This window comes from Symphalangus syndactylus, chromosome 18 (assembly GCF_028878055.3).
Source record: "Symphalangus syndactylus isolate Jambi chromosome 18, NHGRI_mSymSyn1-v2.1_pri, whole genome shotgun sequence".
Taxonomy (NCBI): Eukaryota; Metazoa; Chordata; class Mammalia; order Primates; family Hylobatidae; genus Symphalangus; species Symphalangus syndactylus.
In genome coordinates, this window is record NC_072440.2 from 97,052,051 (window position 1) to 97,076,895 (window position 24,845).

The 24,845-nt window shown below is 39.1% G+C and overlaps 1 protein-coding gene across 1 annotated transcript in view; it reads left to right on the plus strand.

Annotated features, from left to right (window-relative positions):
• Nucleotides 1-24,845, plus strand: part of NBAS (NBAS subunit of NRZ tethering complex) — a 387,713-nt gene that overhangs the window by 265,180 nt on the left and 97,688 nt on the right. Inside the window, exons 42-44 of the mRNA XM_055254044.2 lie at nt 2,677-2,787; nt 12,789-13,039; nt 14,074-14,408. Coding sequence (XP_055110019.2) covers nt 2,677-2,787; nt 12,789-13,039; nt 14,074-14,408 — 697 coding nt within the window. The remainder of the gene's footprint in view (nt 1-2,676; nt 2,788-12,788; nt 13,040-14,073; nt 14,409-24,845) is intronic.

The window sequence follows — 24,845 nt, forward strand, 5'->3', positions numbered from 1 at the left end:
TCTCCTCCCCTCCCCTCCCCTCCCCTCCCCTCCCCTCCCCTCTTCTTCTCTTCTTTTCTTTTTGATGGAGTCTCACTCTGGCGCCAGGCTGGAGGGTGCTGTGGCACAATCTCAGCTCACCACAACCTCCGCTTCCCAGGTTGAAGCGATTATCCTGCCTCAGCCTCTCGAGTAGCTGGGACTACAGGTGCGTGCCACCATGCCCGACTAATTTTTTGTATTTTTAGTAGAGACAGGGTTTCACCATGTTAGCTAGAATGGTCTCAATCTCCTGACCTCGTGAACTGCCTGCCTTGACCTCCCAAAGTGCTGGGATTACAGGTATGAGCCACTGCGCCCAGCTGCGTGTTCATTTTCATGGCATTAGTTTTCTGTAAGTGCATTGTACCTGTCCTTTACTATCTGTATGTCTCAGGGAATACATTCTTAGGGGTCAGGCAGGGTAACTGTGAAGAGGGTATAACATAGTTTGGGTCCTTCCCACCTTTATCAAGAGATAAAGATATCAGTCCTTATTGAAAATGTCTTGTGCCAGGCAATGTGCCATACCCCCATAATAGAAAGGATGAATTAGTAATGGTCCCCTGTTCTCAAGGAATTCTCATTCCATGATGTGGAGGTAAGTACTCAAATAAATACTTCAAGAAACAATTTCTAGGCCGGGTATGGTGGCTCGCACCTGTAATCCCAGCACTTTGGGAGGCCAAGGTGAGAGGAATGCTTGAGGCCAGGAGTTCAAGACCAGCCCTGGCAACATAGCAAGACCTTGTCTCTACCAAAAAAAACAAAAACAAACAAAAAACTAGGTGTGGCAGTGTGTTCCTGAAGTCCCAGCTACTCTGGAGGCTGAGGTGGGTGGGTGGGTGGATGGCTTGAGCCTGGGAGGTCAAGGCTACAATGAGCCTTGATTGTAGTACTGCACTCCAGCCTGGAAGGCAGAGAAAGACCCTGTCTCAAAAAAAAAAAAGAATTTCTAATTGACAATGACCTGATCCATGGGTTGACAAAGTTAATCTAGCCTTGGTCTCTTTTATAGCCCATGAACAAAGAATGGTTTTAGCATTTTTTTAAGGTTTTATAGTAACATAAAAACAAAAACAAAAGCCATAAAAAGAAGACTATGCCAGAGAGACTGGCAGTAAAGCCTGAAATATTGACTGTATTACCTTTCCCAGAAAACGTTATCTAGCCCCTGGCTATGCAAGCATATAAATGCCATGTTTCCTTAGCTTGGGGAAATACAGTCTTAGCAGAGTGACTTAATAGTAACAGATTTCTTTTCTGTCTCTGTGCTTTCACCCACACCATTCTTCCAACGAAAAATTCCATTCTACGTTTCTCTTCTGGAAAATAGGAGTCCTGCAGTAGTCTTTCTAAAATGGCCTTAATGTGGGTGCTCGGGACTGCTTTCTTGGAACTCTTTATATGCCTAGAGATTCTCCAATCTGGCGATGTCATTCCCTGGTTTAAACTTTTCATGGACTCTTCATTGCCTGGAGAATGAGACGCAGGTCCCCTAGCAGGCCTGAGGACCCAGTACGTTCCTCACTTTGACCCCTGCTTTCTCTCTCATCTCCGAGAAGCCCTCATTCTCTCAGAAGGCTCTTCTCCCTCCCACCCTCTGCTGGGCATGTGTTTATCCTCCTACTTGCAGTTCACATTGGTCACTTTCCATTCTCCTGGAGCTTCGTGGTCTTCTCTTTTAGCCCTACCACCGCTATATTTAATTGCTGGTTCACATCTGCTGTCTTCCACTAGGCTGTGAATTCCTCCAGAAAAATGCTTGTTTGTTTTTAGTTCCTAAGGAGCTAGCACAATACCTGGCACAGGGTAGAAAACATAGAAGTTTGTTAAGTGACTAATTGTGCTTTCTCAAATCTCTACCCCTAGACCAGGGATGCACTATCTTTTGATTGTAGGCTCTGGAGTCTAGTTCATATCTTTTCAACCGCAGCTCTGTGATGTTCTGACTGAACAGTTCTTGGCTGTGGGGGCTGCCTATGCAGGATGCTGGGGCTACCTCCATGGGGTGTTCAGAATGCCCATGCAGGGATGCCTACATGGGGTGCTCAGGATGTTTATGCAGGGATGCCTACACGGGGATTCCTGGGATGCCTATATGGGATGTCTGCAGGTGCTCGGGATGCCTCCACGGCACTGCCTACACGTGGTGCTTGGGATGCCTCCACGGCAGTGCCTACACGTGGTGCTCGGGGTGCCTACAGGGGGATGCCCACGTGGGTGCTCAGGATGCCTACTGGGAGATGCCCACGCAGGGCTGCCCGGGATGCCTGTGTGGAACTGTCTACGCAGGATGCTCAGCAGTACCCCTGACCTCTACCCATGAGATGCCAGTAGTGCATCTGCCCCTTGCCCCACTTTTTATGCTCAAAATGTTTCCAGACATTGTCAAATGTCCCCTGGGGAACAAAATCATCCACAGTTGAGAACCACTGGCCTAGACAAGTCCTTAGTAAATTGTAATGCACCACAGTGAAAAAGAGCATTACAATTCCTTGGAAGTACTTTTCCTGGATCACTGTGAACTGTCTTATTAAGGACCATACTGCTTGCACTTCTCTCACTGGAGAGGAGTCCTAATGAGCATTTTCATTGCTGATTGAAGTCATGTGTTTCTCCTCTCTCCCTTCCTGGGCCCCATGGACATTTCTGCAGAACCCTAGAGGAAAGCGTCTACAGCATTGCTCTTTCTTTGGCACAACGTTACAGTGTCTCCCGCTGGGAAGTTTTTATGACCCATTTGGAGTTCCTCTTCACGGACAGTGGGTAAGCACACAGTTCATTTGTACATTTATTTCCATGTCTTTCTTTAGAGTCTATTTTTGAAGACTCTTGAAGAAGTTGTAAAGTACAATTTTAGTTTTCCTTTCATCTACAATGGACTAGTATCTTGGTAAGTTCTTTCCTTATACATCTTTGATACACCTTTACCATTCATTGATGTATTCATTCAAATGTTTTTACTGACAATTTTTTGTGTACTAGGCTAAGTATTAGACACTAGGGTTACAATGATGAGCAAAAGCAGGCATCCTAGCTGTCTTGGAACTTACAGCTTATAGTGGGAGACAGATGATTATTGAATAATGACATAAGCAAATGTGAAATTAAAACTCAAAGTACTGTGTAATAGAGCTCAATTAGAGGGCTTGACATAGTTAGCAAAGGCTTTTCCCAGGAAGTAACACTTAAGCAGGACTTAAATATTGGGTTGGAATTAACTACAATGGTTCCAAGGGAACCATTTTCTAGGTAGACAATACAGTAAGTTCAAAGGCCCTTTGATTAGGAACAGATGGACAGTGTTGGTGAGTTCCAGGGATTTGGGTGGAACATGGCGTGAGAAGAGACTGGGGCAAGGCATAGGAACCAGGATGTACAGCAAGATTGTAGAGGCCCTAGCAAGGGCTTTTGACTTCTTCCGAAGAATAATAAATAGAAGGCTAGGATAACAGAAGGTTAGTTAAGGATTCTGGTGAACAAGGACATAATATGACCAGATTTGCATTTTGATAAGATTACTTTGGCTACTGTGTTGAAAGATTTTAGGAAAGTTAGGGTGGACATATGTAGACCAGTTAGGGAGCTTTTATGGTAACAGACGGCATGACAAGTGACCATTGCTTGGAGAAGGGATTTGAAGTACAGAAAGGCAGGCCAGAATGGGTTTTAGAGATATTTACAAGGTGAAATAGACAGTACTTAATATATTGGTTAATAAGGATAAACTAGATACGAGGGTGAGTAAAAGGGGAGGTGTCGCGAAGCATCACTAGGTTCTCACTTGTTCACTTGCCTGATGGTGGCATCACGCCGTGAGATAGGAAGCACCAAATGAGGTAAGATATTTTGGGGGGAGTGTGAGGGAAAAGGCAAGAGAGGCCAGGTGCCGTGCTCACACCTGTAATCCCAACACTTTGGGAGGCCGCGCTGTGATAGGTAGATCACTTAAGGTCAGGAGTTTGAGACCAGCCTGGCCAACATGGAGAAACCCTGTGTCTACTAAAAATACAAAAATTAGCTGAGCATGGTGGCAGGCACCTCTGTAATCCTAGCTACTCAGGAGGTTGAGGCAAGAGAATAGCTTGAACCCAGGAGGTGGAGATTGTAGTGAGCAGAGATCGCGCCATTGCATTCCAGCCTAGGCAACAGAGCGAGACTCTGTCTCCAAAAAAAAAAAAAAGAAAAAGAAAAAATAGGAAGACAAGGGAATGAGGAATTTATACATACTGAAACAGCCAAGAGAAAAGGCCGAGTCCGCAGTTGGATCTTACAGATCTGGGGTTCAAATGGAGCTGGAAATACTAACTTGGGAGTCATAAGCACATAGATGAGAAATAAGTGATGTTGTGGATGTGCTTGGGGAAAGAACAGAGAATGAGGAAAGGAGAAAGCTTGAGGCAGTGCTTGAAGTCTTTCGCATTTAAAATGGTAGAGGAAGAGCTGCTAACAAAAGGATCAGAAAGAGAGTGGCAGGAGAGGTAGGTAAGAGGGAAAACAGGAATCTTATTTTAGGGAAGCCATGGGAAGAAAGAGTTTAAAGAAAGGGAGTGAGTATTTCCTGCTGAATGGTCAAGAAATGCTATTTTTAGCACCTTTAATTTTTATTAATCACTTAGAAATTTTAACATTTCCTTTTTAAGTATTTATTAAATTGCTACATGGGAGAAAGTGTTATCCGTGATAAATATTGCATGGACATCATCATTTTTGAAGCACAGTAATATGTTCAAATAAATATTTCTTATGATATGCACATTGGCATTTAAAAATATCCTGGCATTTTATTAAATATCTTTTTTCTTTCATTGAATGTTACGTAAAAGGATGTTGTATCTGTACAAACAGGATGCTTCCTTGGTCTCTGAATATATTATAAATTATCAGGCAATCGAGTGATGTGCAAGACTGTTCCTGGCATATCATTATACCTGATAGCACTGTGATTATGCAGATGCACAGCAATTACAAAAGCAGGAAATCATTACCTCCTGGCATCATCACTTGTGAGTGGCAAAGCATTTAATATTGATTTAGTAAGTGGTGTTAGGTGCTGCCTGTTCTTTACTTAAAAGGCAGCTGTTTGCTTTACCATTTAATCTAACTTGGTAACGTAGTATTAGAAATCAGCCTTGTTAATACAATAGAAATTGCCCAACATTTATTTATTGAGTGTGTGCCACTGGGAAGTTACAAGAGAAATAATGTTGTTTGTTTTAGGGTTTTGTTTTACTATTCCTTTAAAAAGTAATTTTTTCCCCTGTAAAGTTATTTTTCTCATAATTGTACATTCCCCTTAATGTGGTTGATTTTGGAGGTATCACCTGCATCAGCACATTTGCGGATAAGTGTACACAGAGAGGGTTGGATGAAATACCATTATATAGCAGATGAATCTTAAGCCTTCAAATCAAAACAGCTAGATCAAACAAATCCTATTGGTGTCACTTCTAGGTGTGTGTCCATGGGCAAGATAATTGCCTTCTCTGAAGCTCATTTTCCTCCACTTTAAGCAAGGAGTAATACAAATTAAATTATTTAATGGTAAAATATCTAACCTGTAGTACCTGACACATGATCACAGCTTCATTAATGGAAGTTTTTCCTGGAATTTCACTCTTGTCAGAGATAATTCTCATAAACACATATGTTTTTGAGTTGCTGGACTCTTTTTTTTTTTTTTTTTTCCATTTCCCGCCTTTTGTTTTTGTTGCTCTTTTAATATCTTCCTAGTTTTAAATAGCAGTGATGGCTTTGAGTGGCCATGAATGCCTAGAATCACTTCCAACTAGCAGACACTGGCTCCCTCAGCCTCTTGGTTCCACTGGGGCATGTTGAGCCCCCCAGACTCAAGGCTGATTTGTCACTCATTACAAACTTAGTAGCCATCTCCATCTCTGGCTATTCTAGACATGTTGGTGGATTTTTATAGACAATAGTAACTACCAGAGTACCTGTGGCCTATTGATGACAGCATGGGTTTTGTAGTCAGATCAAGTTTCAAGATCCAAATCTGCCCGCAGCCACCAACCATGTAGCCTGGAGCATGTTTCTTAATCCTCTAGAGTCGCTGTTTTCTGGGTTACAGAGGTCATTATCCTCCCCGTAGAGGGTTTTGAAGATTAGAGAAAATCTGTGGAAAATGTATAACCAAGTGGCTCTTTTAAATTTGTATTAGTCCATTCTCATGCCACTGTGAAGAAATACCTGAGCTTGGGTAATTTATAAAGAAAAGAGGTTTAATTGACTCGGTTCCACGTGGCTGGGAAGGCCTCAGGAAACTTAGAAAGACGAAGGGGAAGAAATGCACCTTCTTCACGGAGGCAGGAAGGAGAAGTGCAGAGCAAATGGAGAAAAGCCCCTGACAACCATCAGATCTTATGAGAAGTCCCTCACTGTTGTGAGAACAGCATGGGGGTAACCACCCCGTGATTCAGTTACCTCCCACTGGGTTCCTCCCACAACATGTGGGGGTTATGGGAACTATCATTCAAGATGAGATTTGGGTGGGGACGAAACCAAACTATATCAAGGCTATTATGATTATTTATGTTATTCTTGTTAATTCTGCTGATTTGATTAATACCTTTCAGTTTTGGACACAGGGTCATTTTGAAATGCAGAGGATGCTTCTGGCTGATATAATAGTACTACAGTTATTTATCAAATGTTAGTATTATTACTTAGTATCTTTGTATTCCAAGCATAGTGTTAAGTGCTGAACAAGACAGACACATCCTTGCCCTAATGGAGCTTATATTCTAATAGGGAACCCTCCCCTGTCACCCTGACCCCCACAAAAGCTGCCGAAAAGCAAGTTGCATGTTGTAGTAAGTACCATAAAGGAAATGCACACGAAGTAGATGGGGAAGTCCTCTCTTGGATGTGAAGAGGAAAGAGCTGACTAATGAAGAGGAATGGAAGAAAGGGCATTCTAGGCCATCAGAAAAGAAGGGCAGGACAGTTCTTGGTGTTTTTGAGTAACTAAAAGAAGACCATTTTGGCTGGGACAGAGTAAGCAAAGGAGAACTAAATGGAGGACAGGACATGTCTTTATACTGCCAGACTCAGTAACAACTTCCATCTTTTCCCTTCTTATTTAGACAGCAGATTTCAAGGTCAAAACATCCTATGCCTTGGTTTCACTCTAATATCTACTTTTTGGTCACTCAAATGGTTATAAAAGTGATTTATCTTGGTTGCTAGAGATCATAATACCACCTTCTTCAATGTTGGTTAGTTTACTATTGTTTCCTTCATACACATGGGGAGGGTCCCAGGTCATAGGGACTCTGAATGTGCTGTGCTGTTTTTCAGAGCTGATTTCATATTCTCTAGTAGGATTATTTTGGTCCCAGAGGCAAGAATGGGTAAGAACAAGGTCTATCTGAGGAGAGATGAGTAAACTATATTGCATCTGCCTTACCTTTTTCTGAATTGAAACGGAAGACAGAATTTCTGCCTGAAGGTTACTATTGTTCACATAGGTTTGTGTCCAGGTTGCTATTTAATTTTAAATAAATATTTATTGTAATTCTTTACAGTGGTAAAGAATTCTAAATTCTGGCTCTTATGTCTCTTCTTTCCTTGAAGAACCCTGACTCACTTGAGGAGTTAGTGTGAGAGTGTTTAATATAGAGAGAGGGGAGCATCTAACCCCTATTAGTTATGAATCCCCCAGGATTTAAGGTAACTTAGATTATTAAAAGTATATCATGACATTGAAAACTAAAACAAAAATACAAGACCAGGGAAAATATTTGTTAGAGTAGGAATGTTGAATGTCCATATTCACATTATAGGTCTTACACAGTTGTTAAAACTGAGCTCTAAATTTGATTTTGCTCTTTCTTTTGGTCTAGGGGAACAGATTATTTGATTAGGACTGTGATTTGCATTGTGCCTAAGAAGAAATCTAGAAATCCTCAAAACCAGAAATACTGATTACTGCCATTATGAAAGCGGAAGCGATTCCTTCCATATATCTGTAACCTGTAACCTTCATTTTCATATTGTGATCCTTAACACTGTTTTTCTCCAAATAGTCAAAAATGCCTGATAGTGGCACCAAACATAAACAGGAAAATGCATTTTGGTATGTTTATAGCCTGTGGAAAGTGCACAGGCTTTAAATTATGCAAACCTGGTTCAGGCGCTGGCTCTGTGACCTTCTTGTAGAATATTATTGATAGACAACTTGTTTTATCTCTTTCAGCCTAAGTTTTCTCCTCTGCAGAATGACTATTTTCAGCCCATTTTGCAGAACTGCTGTGAGATTGAAGAGATTTATTCAGAATACCTGATATGTAGTAGGTGTTAAAAAAAATAGTAGCTACTATTATTAATTCTGGAAACAGGGTAGATTTACCAGACCCATCGCATGGCCCTGTTAACCTAACATTGCACGTCTGATTTTTGAACAATTATTTTTCAAGTCAGTATGGGTATCCATGATAAGATATACGCTTTGTGAGAATTAAATCAGATGACATAGTGCTTAGCACTAGTAAGTTCTCAGTAAGTGGTGTCTATTACTATTTCTATGCTATGGTGTTTCTTAAAACTGTTTTTGTTGGCAAGGTAGTAATATGAAGTATATAAACAAGTCAGAATTGACATTCTATGAGAAATTAAAAGGCTTTAGGGATACCAGGTTGTCCTTGTAGAAGAGACAAAGCCTATTCATATGGCCTTCAACATTCTTACTCTGTTCCTGTCATAAAACATTCCATAAAGGAACTCACTGAATATCAGCATGATGAGAAATAGACTCTAAGATGCTCTTTATTGATTCTCTCATCAACTCCCTGGGTGTTCTTGAAAAGTTAGTAAAATTCCATTCTTCAGTTTGCAGACACTTGGCCAGAATGTTGGCAAAACTAAAAAATGCCATGATTATCTTGACCACGTTTTTCTTGAGTAATCACATATTCAGCTGTCAGGCTGCATTATAGATCGTCTGCTACATCAAGATCATCCTGAGGCATTTATGTGCTAAGTTCTTGGATTGACTTCCTCAGGCAGGAGCAGTTGTGATTTGGAGGGTAGATTGTCTTGTTGCTCAGTAGTCAGTGGTGAGGCCACTGTTCACCAGCAGTGATGGTCATTCACATTGATTCATGGATCTTCATGCTCTTAGGGTTAGTCTTTGGGGAAAATGCTGACAAGCCACTGCAGCTGAACTGTGCCCAACATAAAATTTCAGCGTGAAAATATCAGCCTCACTGCTTTATTGAGTAGAAGCAGAAAGCCAAACTTGAAAGACCCAACTCGGAATCAGTCTCCATCTTTTACTAGTTGTGTGATTTTTGTCTGAGCCTCAGCTTCCTTCAGATAATAGGAATAATTAGACCTTTTGCAGAGGGTTATTATGAGTGTTAATGAGGTAATAGAAACAAGAGTGCTGGCAGGTTATGTGTACATTTTCACTTCCAGCCCTTCCCCATCTTCTTTATTCTCTCTTCCCCCTTTCCCACCAGCCTTCTCCCTTCTCCTATTCACCTTCTTCCTTCTTGCCTCCTCCTTCCTCTTTCCTTCTAAGCACTCCTTTCAGTGAGCTAATAATTTTTATAATCACTCCATCTCAGCTGAGTAAAGAAAAATGTATTTAAATAAATTTGTTTTTCTTACACAAATAAAAGTCCTTTCAATACATGATGTTCTTGAATCACATTTTTGGGTGACTGACAGCTGGGAGCCATTACAGAACACCTTAATCATGAGATTAGTACTAATAATTTATTTCTGTGCATTGAGTACAACTAATGCTGCCTTCTTCTGTTAGTTAATCTCTGAAAGTTAAATATGCACTCTGTATATAAGCTGCTTTATAACTAAAACTTGGTTCAGGAAAAATCACTTAAACAGGTTTGCAGAGTAATGATTAATTTGATGAGTGAAAAGTCCACAGTGGTTTCATGGTATTTCTTTCTACTCTCTTGACTATGGTTTCTGTGGAATTTTTTTCTAAACAAAGATTTCAAAGGAAGATTTCCCTTTTCTTGTTCCAAAGGGAAGATAACAGCTTCTTTCAATGGAAACGATTAAAATGAGCTATTGATTACTAGCATCTATAAAAGATCTTAGCACCTTGTAATTTACTGAAAAGGGAGGTTTGGGTATTTATCATGTGTCAGTAAAGGTATTCCAGTATCTGTCTTGACAAGATAATTAGGTAAAATTGCACAGCAGGCAAACTAAATTGTAGGCACAGAAGAATAAGTGAGTGGGCAAGAGGGAAAGTAGTGTTGATTGAGAGAGACTGTATTCATAATCAAGTCAAACACAGATGAACTAAAGCTGTTATGATATAGTCATTGTCCATTTTGTAGATGAGTCTGTCTTGAATACTTTGTTTATCAAGGTGTTACGAATGAAGTATGACAGGAGAACTCTTTTCGATTATTGCTGCTGGGAGAGAGAACTCATATCTGTGTTGCAGAAAGAATCCAGGTTTTGAAGTGGTTGTTGATATGGGTGCTTGACCTTGATGGTTGCTTTGTGATGTCCTGAGCAGTTGTGTACTTTGAGTCCAGACAGATCTGGACTCTGTCTTAGGCAAGTCATATAACCTCTCTGAATGGCAGTTTATCATCTGTAAGTTGATAATTACCCAACTTTAACTTAGCAAGAAAGTAGTCAGCATGATAAATACAAATTTGTTTTCTTTCCTCCGTTCAGCATGTTGTTCTGCCTGCAAATCTTTGTCAATAAGATTCCTTTTATTGCGACTACACAGTTTCTTATTTACTCCCTTACTACATTGTTTTCAGACTTCATTTTGCAAATTATGAAGGAACATCAGAAATTCTGTGATTAACTGTCCTATACTACTGTGTGTACACTACCTTTCAGAGATGATGGTATTCTTTGAATAGTGATAGTATCAAGTATATTTTCTGACCACCCAGCCATTTATATTCACTGTTCCTTGTACAGGCCTTTTGCTTTCTTGATACTTTTGTTCACATTATTTCTGCTTCACTCCTTCCTACAATGCCAAATTCAAGTGCTTCTTTCACTAAGCCTTCCGTTATCATTGATTTCTACATACTCTGCAGTCACAGCTTTTAGTGATCCTTCTCTTAATTGGACTATAATTGTGTGCCCTTTGTCAGGTGATACTGTTGTTTTGCATCATTATTTTACTGTAAGTATGTATAACTCAACTGGATTTTCAAACTTGAGTGGGAGCTCTATGCTGTAAGTCTTTATATCCTCCCCAGTGCTGAGCACAGCACCTTCTACATAGAGGACACCTAATTTTTTGCTCATCCACTCATCTATTTGGCATTCATAAGACATATATTGAATGTTTCCTTTGTGCCACACACTGGTTCTTGGTATTGAGAAACTAGAGATTAAGATGATGTAATAAGGTCTGTGCCATCAAGCAGCACAGCCTAGTAAAGGAGATAGACAAGGTAATAAGTAGTTAAAATACGTTATGAATAACAGAAGAATATTCAGCACATGCCAATAGAGGAGGCAGTGAGAGAAATTTTTATAGATTGGGGACATGTTTATAGATAGAGATATTCTTGTAAATGTTTGCATTGTCTCTTAATGGAAAAATAAGGTTTTTCTTGAAGCAAAAGTAAAAAGACCAGTTTTTAAAAATTACTGGATGCTTTGACTTTATAGATTACCCTTTTTATCCCAAGTGTTGTCACATTCTCCTGAAAGTTTTAAAACATGATTTATACTAACTTTATCTACATAAACCAAAAACATGTCTTTGGGCACTTTGAATAAACAAATTGTCATATTTCAGAGGAGCTGCTTTAGAACTTTTTGAAGCCTAACTTTATTGCTGCCCAAGGTCTCACTTAACTGCCCCCAGATGCTTCCGTTGCTGCTTCCAAGAACCCTAGAACCTGGGCACTTCTGTGAGTGCAGGGCTGCCTGAAGGACTCTTACAATTAGGGAGTATGAAACTCATCACGTAAGGGGCATTGAGATTACACTAGACCACAGGCTCTGTCCAGATTCTGTCCAGGGAGAAGCACAAGACCAAAATTAACCCCCTCCTTTCCCCTTCTAAAAGCACAAACCAATCAACCAAGCAAAAATACCTTAATTTTTCTTTTCCCAGGAGTTTAACCTTAAATGACTTTTTAAAATTAGATTACAAAGACATCTAAGTTAGGATGAAAATATTAAGATATGTGTTTTATTTAAGTAGCATTTCTGCAGATAACCCAAGTGAAAGTTTAATTATTCCTCTTTTTCTATTTTTCTTTCATCTGAACACAGCATAAAATTTGGGTTTATTGAATATTAATTCAAGACTCTTGCATGTAAATCTTAAGCCTGAAAGTTTAGGGATTTTTCTGTATCATTTCCTAAATTCCTGAAATAATAAACCTGTTTATGTTTCTGTGAAGAATCATAGATTTTAAACCCTTTTTATGACATGAATAAATGCTTAAGAGTGGATGCTGACAGATGTTGGCTTATTTCCTAGCTGGGAAACATCAGACAACTCTCCCAACTGCAGGAACTTGAAGTAAAGCCTACTCCACAGGATTTCTGTAGACCCCCATGAGATAACATGACGAGTGTGTAGTCAGTTAAATGTTAGTAGGCATCTAACACATTTGTTTTCCTTTATTCAGGCTGACTGGCTTCTGGTGGTAGTTTACTGTCTTTGAGTAGGCAGGAAGAAGGGAACTATATAAGAAGTAGTGTTTCTTCCTTGGTTAAAAAAAAATCACTTTAATAAAGGAACAAAATCTTAACACAGTTCCTTTGGCTCTTAATTTCAGTTTGTCCACACTAGAAATTGAAAATAGAGCCCAAGACCTTCATCTCTTTGAGACTTTGAAGACTGATCCAGAAGCCTTTCACCAGCACATGGTCAAGTATATTTACCCCACTATTGGTGGCTTTGATCACGAAAGGCTGCTGTATTATTTCACTCTTCTGGAAAACTGTGGCTGTGCAGATTTGGGGAACTGTGCCATTAAACCAGAAACCCACATTCGGCTGCTGAAGAAGTTTAAGGTTGTTGCATCAGGTAGGATGGTTGTTTCCCTGCTTGAATTCATTCTTTTAAGTTAAATCTGGGGATTAATTTTCTGTACACAATCCTGTTCATGCATTATGGTTGGCAGAGCTCTGAAACCACAGAATTTTGAAGCTAATCGACTTGTTATTATCTTTCCAACTCTTTCACTTATGGTGGAGGGAATTAAATACCAGAAAAAGTAAGAAACCTATTGAAAGTCACAAAGTTACTTGTGGTAGACCTGGTACTAAAATCCAAAGTTTTGGACTTCTGCTCCAGGATTTTTTCACTACTCCCATTGATTATATTTTATGTATATAAATGGCAAGGCCAAGACACTTTATAATAGGCAGTTCAGCAGAATTTCATTCCACTGGAGCCTATATGTTTAAAATATGCATGGAACACTTAAGAGCCTTCGAATCTTTGATAAATTGTGGAAATCTTTAGAATGGTTTTTATGCTCATAACTAAGAAATTAAACACTTTAAGACCTCTTAAATTTTTATACTTTATAATTTGCAAGGCACTTTCAAATCTATGTTTGTTTGATATTCACAATAATTGTGAGAGTTCCCGTCAGTTTATCAGTTGTTCTCTGAATAATCAAATGAGACAATGGCCTAGACACAGAGGATAAGGGAATAAGATTCAATCCTTGCCTTCAAGTAACTAGTGAAATGCCAGATAAATAACAAAGGAATATAATGCAGTTTGTTGAAGCACTGATAGAAGAAGACATAGGTGCTGCAGGGGATTTGAAAGGCATGGAGATATTGTCATCTCTAGGGTGCAAACAAGGAAATGGAGGCACACAGAAGATGAATGGCCTATCTGGGATCACACAGCCGAATAAGTTTCAGGCTGTGACTGGAACTCAGATCTCTTGATCTTTCTAATAGAAAATCTAAACTAGCTACCATAGCTAAGTTGATAGATCTTTGCGTTCAGACATACAGAGGGCTGTGTGTGTGTGTTTGAAAGTGCCTCTGTGTTTACATTGGAATGAACCACTTACCTACTTTCTTTTTTTTTCCTGCTAGGTCTTAATTACAAAAAGCTGACAGATGAAAACATGAGTCCTCTTGAAGCACTAGAGCCAGTTCTTTCAAGTCAAAATATCTTGTCTATTTCCAAACTTGTTCCCAAAATCCCTGAAAAGGATGGACAGATGCTTTCCCCAAGCTCTCTGTACACCATCTGGTTACAGAAGTTGTTCTGGACTGGAGACCCTCATCTCATTAAACAAGTCCCACGCTCTTCACCGGAGTGGCTTCATGCCTATGATGTCTGCATGAAGTACTTTGATCGTCTCCACCCAGGTGACCTCATCACTGTGGTAGATGCAGTTACATTTTCTCCAAAAGCTGTTACCAAGGTAAACAAAAAGATATTTTAAAGTGGTTTGAGCACATTAGAAGAAATGAAAATTGCTCCTACATTCTGTAGATTTTATTTTTATTTCCTTTCTTGAAATGGAAAATAATTACATGTTGGCTTTTTAAAAAGTTTTTGTTTATTTGCTATGAATGAGACGTTTTAATTGGGAAGTTGTTTTTCTCTATTATAGATGTACAAATACGCTAAAATAGAGATGACTATTCTCATTTACACGTATACTTAGTACATGTTACAATTCTCATGTCACTTTATAGTAAATATGTCATTCTGTTCTTTCCAGTTGACAAATGTAAAGGAGCTCCAGTGCCCAGCCCAGATTACCTGCATTCGGAAACCAGGCTAACAACTTAGCTTGGGTTAACCTGAGTCTTTAAAAAAGTTATTGGCGAGGCATAGTGGCTCAAGCCTGTAATCCCAGCACTTTGGGAGGCCGAGGCGGGTAGATTACCTGAGGTCAGGAGTTTGAGACCAGCCTGGCCAACATGGTGAAACCCTATCTCTACTAGAAAAAAAAAATACCAAAAAAAATTAACTGGGCATGATGGTGTGCACCTGTAGTCCCAGCTACTCGGGAGGCTGAGGCAGGAGAATCACTTGAACCTAGGAAATGGAGGTTGCAGTGAGCTGAGATCATGCCACTGCACTCCAGCCTGGGTGACAGAGTGAGACTCTGTCTCAAAATAATAAAAACATAAAAAAAAATAAAAAAGATTTTATTCATATCATGCAGTATATAACTTGGTGATAGAATTATCAAAGAGAGTGCATATCGCGTTTTCTGATGTCTCCTCCATGCTCAGTTTGGCCCCCTTTGACTGCACTCAATCCCTCAGTAATGTGTAGCCTCACTCAGAATAGATAATGTGGGTTCTCCTCCTCCCCTTTCCTGCCCCCTCACCCATACACTGCTGCTAAACAAATGGACATTTTTCACTACTTGGACTCTGGGCATTCTCTCTCCTGGAAAATCTTAGCCATTGGACTCAACTGCTAAACTCTGTCGCCTTTGGAGCTCCTGTTTGATCTTCTCTCTTGCCATCTTTGCTGTTGCCTTCTCCTTCCCTGCAAGTCACCAGGTCTGCCCAGTACCCTATCCCAAAGATTGTTATTTTAGTTAGTATTATCCTGGAAATAGACTGTAAAGGCCAAGAATTGCAAATCATTCATTTGGAGGTTGGCCTAGGCAGAGGTTCCAGCTTCTGTGAAGAATGCTAGTTTTAACCAAATCACTAGATTAATAGTTGTGGATAACCAAGTACTTCTTTATTTTCTTATTATTGCAACCCTAGTAATATATCTTGGTTTTAAATTTTACAACCACTGCTATAAAAAGGAGATAATAATTTTTGTTGTTTTTAAAGAGAAAAATAAGAGTGTTTTTTTGTTGTTGTTGTTGTTGTTGTTTTTTTGAGGCAGAGTCTCGCTTTGTACCCCAGGCTGGAGTGCAGTGGCAGGATCTCGGCTCTCTGCAAGCTCCACCTCCCGGGTTCATGCCATTCTCTTGCCTCAGCCTCCTGAGTAGCTGGGACTACAGGAGCCCGCCACCATGCCCGGCTAATTTTTTTTTTGTATTTTTAGTAGAGACGGGGTTTCACCATGTTAGCCAGGATGGTCTCAATCTCCTGACCTCATGATCCACCCGCCTCAGCCTCCCAAAGTGCTGGGATTACAGGCGTGAGCCACCGCACCTGGCCAATAAGGATGATTTAAAAGACAAGAGCATAATGTATTTGAAAAGAATGTGTTTGGAGATATATAAACCTGGCTTTGAACTCTGAACCTATCACTTATCAGCTGTGTGGTTTAGCTTCAGGAATCTCTCTTAGACTTCTGCTTCCTTGAGACAGAGGTTGTGGCTGAGTAATCTGTAAGGGAGACAATATTATTACCCCAATTTTATAGGTGAGCAAACTGAGGCTTAGCAAAGGTAAGTTGGTAATAGAGAACTCAATTTGAACTCATGGAGATTTATCCCGTGGCCTTTTCTCTTAACCACTGAACTGTGCTATCTCTAAGAAGTCACAGAACAAGCAACTAGAGTCAGGGGACCTGGAACCATTCGAGAAACTGTGGGAGAGCGGTGGAACCAGAGAGCCCTGAGCATTTTTAGCTCAGTAGGAGCAGCATGTCCTGGGATGTGTCCAGAGCAGGGCTGAATCTAAATGAGAAAGTCTAGGAAGGAACCTGGTTGTATATGGGAAGGATCTGATCCAAGTTGGGAGTTTAAAATCCAAGGAACCAGCTCAGATTTGAGACTTGTGAACTAGCCTTTGGGGCTAACAGGCCAGCAGGTCAGCCAGGAAGGTGGAGGTGCCTTTGCTCCCAGGCAGTTTTCCACACCACCCTCAGGCTGGAGGTTGTTTTAAATATTTTATGTGAGGGAAGGAAGGGAAGGCAGCATGGTCAGCTGGGGCTGTTTGCTAATTGTGAGCGTGTATGTAGAGGGGACAGAGAGTTTTAGACTTGGCAACAGCAATCTTTTATTTATGATTAAGTATAAGAGTAGGCTGTAAAGTCCATTTGTGTTTTAGCTGTTATTTACCATGCTTTAAGTTAGGTGATTTTAAATTATTCACATTAAATTATTCACATTCTCATCGCTTTAGTTTCTTAACCTTATACTTCTTTCAAGATGTCTGCCAACCCCTGAAAATGTGTGGCACAGTTGTTGGTGCACATATGTGTATTTCGTTGGGTTAGAGGTGCACCTGACTCAGTAAAGATTCAATCTGCTAATTACTGTATTGCTTTCTCTTAGCTCAGATGGTATAATCCAAGCATATATATTTCTTTATTGTAAACTGTTCTCAAGAGGCAATTTTCTACTGATTCAAGTAAATTATAGAGAGGTGAGACAGATACATTTAAAATTTACATCTTTAGTCTAACCACAACATTTTTTCTCATATTAATCGGCAAGTTTTTAATTTTTAGTTCAGAGAGGAAAAGTATAAAGTTGGAAAAAATGCATGTTTGAAAGCACACAATGCTGCCCTATATAGATAGAGAGTATAAAAATCAAAATGAAACACAACCTGCAGATGTCAGAGAACACATTTGGAAGAGGAAATGCAGCTGGATTTGCCCAAATTTGCGAAACACCAGATGTTCCCACAGCTTGTACATGATGTTAAAAATGTAAAGTAAGTGTGTACTATTCATACACAGTGTGCAGTTTTCAAATGTGTACCCACATTTAATTTAGAAAGGAATTTTTGGAAAGAACTGGTAAGCTAATTCTCAAGTGCATAACAAGAACAATAAGCAGTTGTTCCGATACTAGAATTCAGAAAGGAATATTCCCAAGGCCTGAACTGAGTGCCCAGTCCACTGGTAGAACATACCAGAGAAGGCTCTTTACTTTCATGGCAATAGCCATTCTGTTGCCATTTACATTTGCAGAATTCCTGGAATCTCTGGGGAAAATACTTACAAATAGTATTATGTCATGTAGTCAGAGAAAGAATTTGTGTGCCATTTGAGATGATTAATATGCAGAAGGAAAAAGGATGCAAATGTTTAAAGTGTATTTGTACCAAATCTAAATGCTTTTTTTGTTGTTGTTGAATCAGATTAGAGTTGCTCCTCTTGCTTGTCAGTTCAGCTGTTATAAGCATTTTTATAGAAGGGACAGAGAACAAGTGAATGGGTTAGAAATCCAGGAAAATGGTTGTAAAAGAGGCTGAAAGGCAGGTCAGACCACACTTTGCTTGGTATTAGGTGGTTAGTATTGGGGAGCATATGTGTAATCTTAGCGTTTGTGTTTTATACTTTCCACTTGCTTTCAATAGCTGGTACTGCTACATCCATAGATAAATGCATGGCAAATACTTCTCTGTCTTATGAAATGCTGTCAAGAAGTTTGCCAGGATCCTTCTTTAAAAACTCCCAGGTAATCATACAGTTTAAAAAATCCTTCTGGTACCTTGCCCAGTGTTTCTCAACCTGGAATTGGATGGGTACTTACCCACTCCCCTTTCCCCCACCTTGCACGTGCTGCCTTTCCAACTCCCGCCATTTGTGATTCGTTGCCATCGTAAACCACTGCTTCTAATGGGAAACATGTTGTCTCCTTTGGATTGTAGCAGAAAAATTACTGAGAACCTCTTACCTAGCCTACTTTCTAACCTTCAAACTCATTTCTATTGATAATTAAGCCAGTATCCCTGCTTACTTGCTTTATTTATTTAATAAAAGGTATCTTTTGCCTAATTTTAATCTCCACTGTTTGGTTCTGCCTCCTGGAGTTATGGAAACAGCAAAAGAGCATCTTTGTTTACGGTTCAGATTCTCTAAATAAGCTACTGTTTCCTCCCTTATCCTATTATTCAGCCTGTTGGCATAAAAATCTGGTAGAATAAATTAATCTTAAAAAGTATAATTTGATCGAAAAGTGAAATTTATAGTATAAGTTTAAGTCTTGATCAAAAGATTGCATTGTAGCTGTAACTTCAGGGTCTGTACATTGCCAATACTATCTTTTAACTAAGGATGGCAATACATCTTTCACCATGAGTAATCAGTGTCTGAAACTTACATTAAAATGTTTATTTAATGTATATTATGACTTTCTGATGCCATATGTCAGATTCAGAGTGAATCATGAAGTATTCAGGCATTTGCTATGTGCCATATACAGTATTAGTTTCCATAGGAGATATTAAGCTATAAAAGACATGTTTATAAGAAACATGAAATGAAAGTTTTTAAAAATTATACAGTAAAAGAATTTTTAAGTTGTGTTAATTGAGAAGTACATTGCCAATGACATTGGAAATTTTTGAGGACAGGGATGGTGCCTTTTGTCTCTTATTTCCTATGTTGTAGCACAGTATAAAGTAGGTACTTTATGCTTAAGTGGTTTAAATAATTATAGATTGGTCATTCTCAAAACTTTTGATCTTAGGGTGCTTTAATATTCTTAAGAATTATTGAGGATTCTAAAGAGTTTTTGTTTATGAAGGTTATATCTAATAATATTTATCATATTAGAAGTTAAAGACAGGCCGGGCACGGTGGCTCATGCCTGTAATCCCAGCACTTTGGGAGCCTGAGGTGGGCAGATCTCGAGGTCAGGAGATCGAGACCATCCTGGCTACCATGGTGAAACCCCATTTCTACTAAAAATACAAAAATTAGCTGGGCATGGTGGCGCATGCCTGTAATCCCAGCCACTCGGGAGGCTGAGACAGGAGAATCACTTGAACCAGGGAGTCGGAGGCTGCACTGAGCCTGGATCACACCACTGCACTCCAGCCTGGTGACAGAGAGAGACTCTGTCTCAAAAAAAAAAAAAAAAAAAGTTAAAGACAAAATTTTAAACTTAATTTATTTTAAAATACCAATAGTAGACCCATTATAGGTTGACATGAATAGCATATTTAATGAAAAACAACTATATCTCCAAGAAAGAAAATAATGAAAAAACAGCACTGTGTTACATTTTCATGTCTGGCTTAATAGAACACAGCTGGATTGTCATGTTAGTTTCTGCATTCAGTCTGTTGTTGTTTTGGTTGAAGTAGGTGAAGAAAATCCAGCCTTACACAGATAAGAGGTTAGAAATGGGAGAGATATTTTAATAGCCTATAATTTGGAGTATTCTTCCTTGATACTACACTGAAACTCAACATGTGATAAAGTCTTAAAGACTAGTTGCAGTGTGAAATATGAAGCCATATTATTGAACTTTTTGTACCCTGTCGCATTAAAACTGTTGGTCTAGGTTGCCCTTGAATGGATTCATTTCCCAGGTATGATTTTGTAATACAATTGCATGAAGGCATTTAGAAGTTTCAGTTCACTGAGTTATATAGATCATCCAAATGTTGATAGATTGCATCAGAGAATATTTAAAAAATCTAATTTATTAATATGAGCACTTAGCAACTAAGTCTGTAAGTATTGAGAAGCTGTCAGCCTTACAGTGGTGGATCCAAGTTTTCCAAAATTTGAATTTCTGCTTGAAAGTTCCAATTTTATCATGACAACAAATTCTGTGTTGTTTTTCTTGAAGTCACAGTCTCACTTTGCTCACCTGGAAGAAAATTTAAGCAAAAGTAGCCTGGCATGCAAAAAGCAGCAACTTCAGCTCACAATTCAAATAGGCAACCTGTGTCAATCAATCAATCAATCAATAAAATAAAAATTTTTAAATAGTCTCCAATCAGGACGATAACTGAGGCATATAACTACCATGGAGGAAAGACAATGTATCCGTCCATCCATACAGCCTCCTCTGGCAGAGACTGATCTGTTTCACATATTCCTGCCGCTGGTCACTCTGTCTTCCTGATTTCCATTTCCCCACTGAAGCCCCGTGTTCCTCTCAGTTAAGTGTCCCAGTGGCTGTCACTGTCTTTTTGCTAGGGAATCTCACTTGACTCAGAAACCTGCTTCCCAGGCAGGTTTCCCACTCATGTGCCACTTTTGTTTCAGCTGAGGACCACCCAGGACAGAACTCTCCACTGAAATCTTAGAAGCTTTTGAAACTTAAACCCCTAAGGACCTAGACAAGACCACTTTCTTTGCTGCGTACTCATCCCTGAATTTTATGCTTGTGCTACTTCCAGGAGAGCAGAAATATTTCTGTCATATCTTTGGATTTTAATCAGGAAAAAGTAATAAATAATTGTCATTTTCCATTCTTAAGTTGTAATCAGTTAACAGATAGAGGAATCAGGTACCGCAGAAAGGAAAATATCAGCTTTATTGTTGGTAGAATTGGCCTGGAGACTGGCTTTGTTTTCAATATCAGTTTTCTGCTATTTTTGTCCTCCTATACTACTCCCTGCACTCAATCTTCAGACAGCCCTGGAAGGACAGTCAGTTCTGCAGAGCATACATGCTTTGTCAGAAGGGCTGCCTCCTATTCTCGGGCTCCAGAGAGGTGGCCCCCAGATTAGTGCTGTCCAGCAGAACTATCATGTGTGCCACATGTGGAGGCTGAAATTTTCTAATAGCCACATTTAAAAAAATCAAACAAATTAGGTGAAATTGTCCTAAGTACTACTATTTTATCATGTGATCAATATAAAAATGACAGTGAGATAGTTTGCCTTTTTAAAAAAAAACCACGCCTTTGAAATGCAGTGTGTATTTCAGCACACATCAACTCAGGCTAGTCACTCTCAGAGCCTCTGTAGCCATTGTTGGACAGATATAATTCTCTGCAGCAAAAGTCTGGGCCTGACTCACAAATGTTTACCACTGGGAGAACAACAATTCCAGAAGAGTGTATACTCTTCTTCAAGTCTGGTAGATATGAAAAAGATAGGGAAAGAGCTTGCCACCCATAATCAATTGTTTCTCCCCACGCACTTATCAGATGCCACTCCTTCTCTCATCAGAAATGGGAGGGTGAAGAGTACTTGACATCTTGGTACTCATAGGGGCAGCTTCCTGCTTTATGGGCCAAGGTAGGAACTCGAAAGATGGAGAAAATAGTTCCTTCTAGACCTATCCAACCGAATGTCTAGCTAACAATAAATTATAAAACCTTAGAGGTTATCTGTCTTTTACAGAAATCACTATACATTTTATGCACTATAATAGTACATCTTTTGGAGCCAAACCTCACATATAATAAGATTTTGGAGACTTTATAGGCTTAATAATACTTTATAAAAGTACTGTCATTAAGGCCAAAGTGGAAAAATGGGAAACAGTTATTGAAAAATATTTGTCAAAGTGAAGTGTACTGTCATATGTACATACATATTTTTGTTCATAAGTGGATTTTACTTTATTCAAGATGTAACACTTTTAAAGCCAAATAAAATACATGTATGTGTAATTATTTGCCTTTTCCAGTGTCTAGAGGTTTATATATTTATATTAAATTACATTGATCTTTATAATTTTTGATATATACATCTTTGAATGAAGATCTTTTGATCTTTTTTGTGATTTTTTAAATAGGAAAGATATATATCTAATGCATATTTGTCTTAAAGACACTGCATTTGCGAAGCTTCTAGTCCTAAGTAGAAAGTGGTATACTCATTTTTTTAACCTTCTCCCCCACTAAATTTTATAGTTATTGTTGCTAATCTATAATCATACTGAACTCAACTATAAAAGTGTTATATAATGTTTTCTCAGGGTTAAAGAACACTAACTGTTGATTCAAATTTTTTTTTTATCAAAATAAGTATTTTGCCCATTGATCTCTGGCTTTGGTCTAGTTGTTTGACTCCTTTGATTCTGACCTGAATAAGGTTATTTGTTCCAAATAGTTTTAGGAAATGTTTAGTCACTATTCCGCGTGCTGTAGACAAATAAAAGATTGCCATGGCCCTTGCCTTTGAGAAGCTCATAGTTTATTGAAGCATATGTGTGCATGCATACATGCATATTGAATGAACTATAAGATAAGAAGTACTATTAAAGTGTATTAATAAATGCCATGTGTACAAAGAAGAGATAATAAATATTTACTGAATGTCAAATAGCTTCTGGGGATAGTTTGATTTGGGACATATTAAAATTGATATGGCTTTTTGTAAGATGTCATTGTAGGGGAAGCTGGGTGATAGCTACACGGGACCTGTCTGTACTATTTTGCAACTTCTTGTACATCTGTAATTATTTCAAAATAGTTTTTTAAAAGATTGATATGGCTATCGAACATCCAAGTTGAGCTGTTGACAGCTGTCTATATGAATTTAGAGTGTATTAGAGAAGTAGGGACTAGAAATACATTTGGGGATTCTCAGTGCATAAAGAGGAGTCACAACTAGGAGGCTCAGTAAAATCCTTAAGGAAGTAAGTAGGTAGAGAAGAAAGGAGGAGAGAGAATGAAGCCCCAGGACACTGCAATATTAAGAATTGAGGATGAGGGCAAACCAACAAACACTAACAAGCAATCTTGAAATCAAGAAACTCTACCCTCTCCTTCATATATCATTTTTTTCATTATTACATATTTTCCTTTAATAAATATTATATTTTTTAAATCTTAAGTGTTTCTGTCATAATGGGTGAGAGTGGATGAGACCTGGAATCCAGGTAGAAAAATTCACCTTAGATAGGATCCTGTCAGTTTCCCCCAATAGCAGGAGAGATGGGAAGCTGATGGGCACAGATGCAAGTAGGTGGGTAGATGTGGTGGCAGGAGACGGAGGACATTCTCTTCTGATTGCAACGAAAGGAATCTGCTTAATATGAGTAGAAAGGAGGTAGGGTTGGAGATTTGAGGAGAGAAAAGAGGGTAAGGTACAAAGTGGTGTTTTAGGAGGCTGGGAAAGCAGACAGACAAGAAAAATGTAGTAAGATTACTGGGGCCCCTTAAGGGCATCCTAATGAGTGCCTCTTTCAGTCTTTAATTGTAGCCCTACTTAGGAGCTCTCAAAACGTTAACAATGTCTGCTGTATTCATCAGTTCTCATGCTGCTATGAGGAAATACCTGAGACTGGGTAATTTATAAAGAAAAGAGGTTTAATTGACTCATAGTTCTGCATGGCTGGGGAGGCTTCAGGAAACTTACAATCATGGAGGAAGGCACCTTTTCACAGGGTGGCAGGAAAGAGAATGAGTGCCCAGCCAAGGGGGAAGCCCCTTCTAAAACCGTCAGATCTCGTGAGAACTCACTATCAGAGCAACAGCATGGGCGAAACCACCCCCATGATTCAGTTATCTCCACCTAGTCTCGCTCTCGACACGTGGGGGTTATTATAATTCAAGGCCAGATTTGGGTGGTAACACAGAACCAAACCATATTATCTGCTGTCCTTAGAATTTTCATGGTTTGGACAAACCTACCTCCTCTCCAGTGCTTTAGCTTTTCTTGGACTTACCCTGCTGTTTTTTCTTCACTTTTTGCTGTCCTCTTGCCTGGTGCCTGCTTTCATCTTTATGCAGATTTACATGTTGATTAAAACATTTAGAATCTTCCCTTTCCAATTCAGGTAGTTCTGTACTATACAGTACAACTATTAGGTTTCCTTACCTACATAACTTCGTAGTAGTGGTGATTTGAACCATGCATGGGCCATAGTAAGTATGAAAATACATATTTGCTACTTTTTAAAATTAATATTGTAGCTGCTGCTGCTTTGTTGTTACCGAACCCTATGCTAGTCCTGTAGTGAGAATCCAAAGGAAGTTTGAGATATGGTCCCTAATTCTGGTGGACTTGCAACCTAGGAAACCAGTGTAGTCACTCATAAAAACAAAGCAAGGAATACAAGATAGCATGGTAGTGAGTTCTGAATTTGAGGATTATAATTTTCCTATACCCTAGCTCATTTGATATTCACACACATCTTGTGAGGGTGATTGTTAAGCAAGTATTATCATCTCCAGTCTGAAGGTCAGATTACTAGAGAGTGATTTGCCAAAGTTCAACAAGCAGGAGATATCCAATTCCTTTTTCAAACACAGGTCTCCTGATTCCAAATTTGATGTTGATCA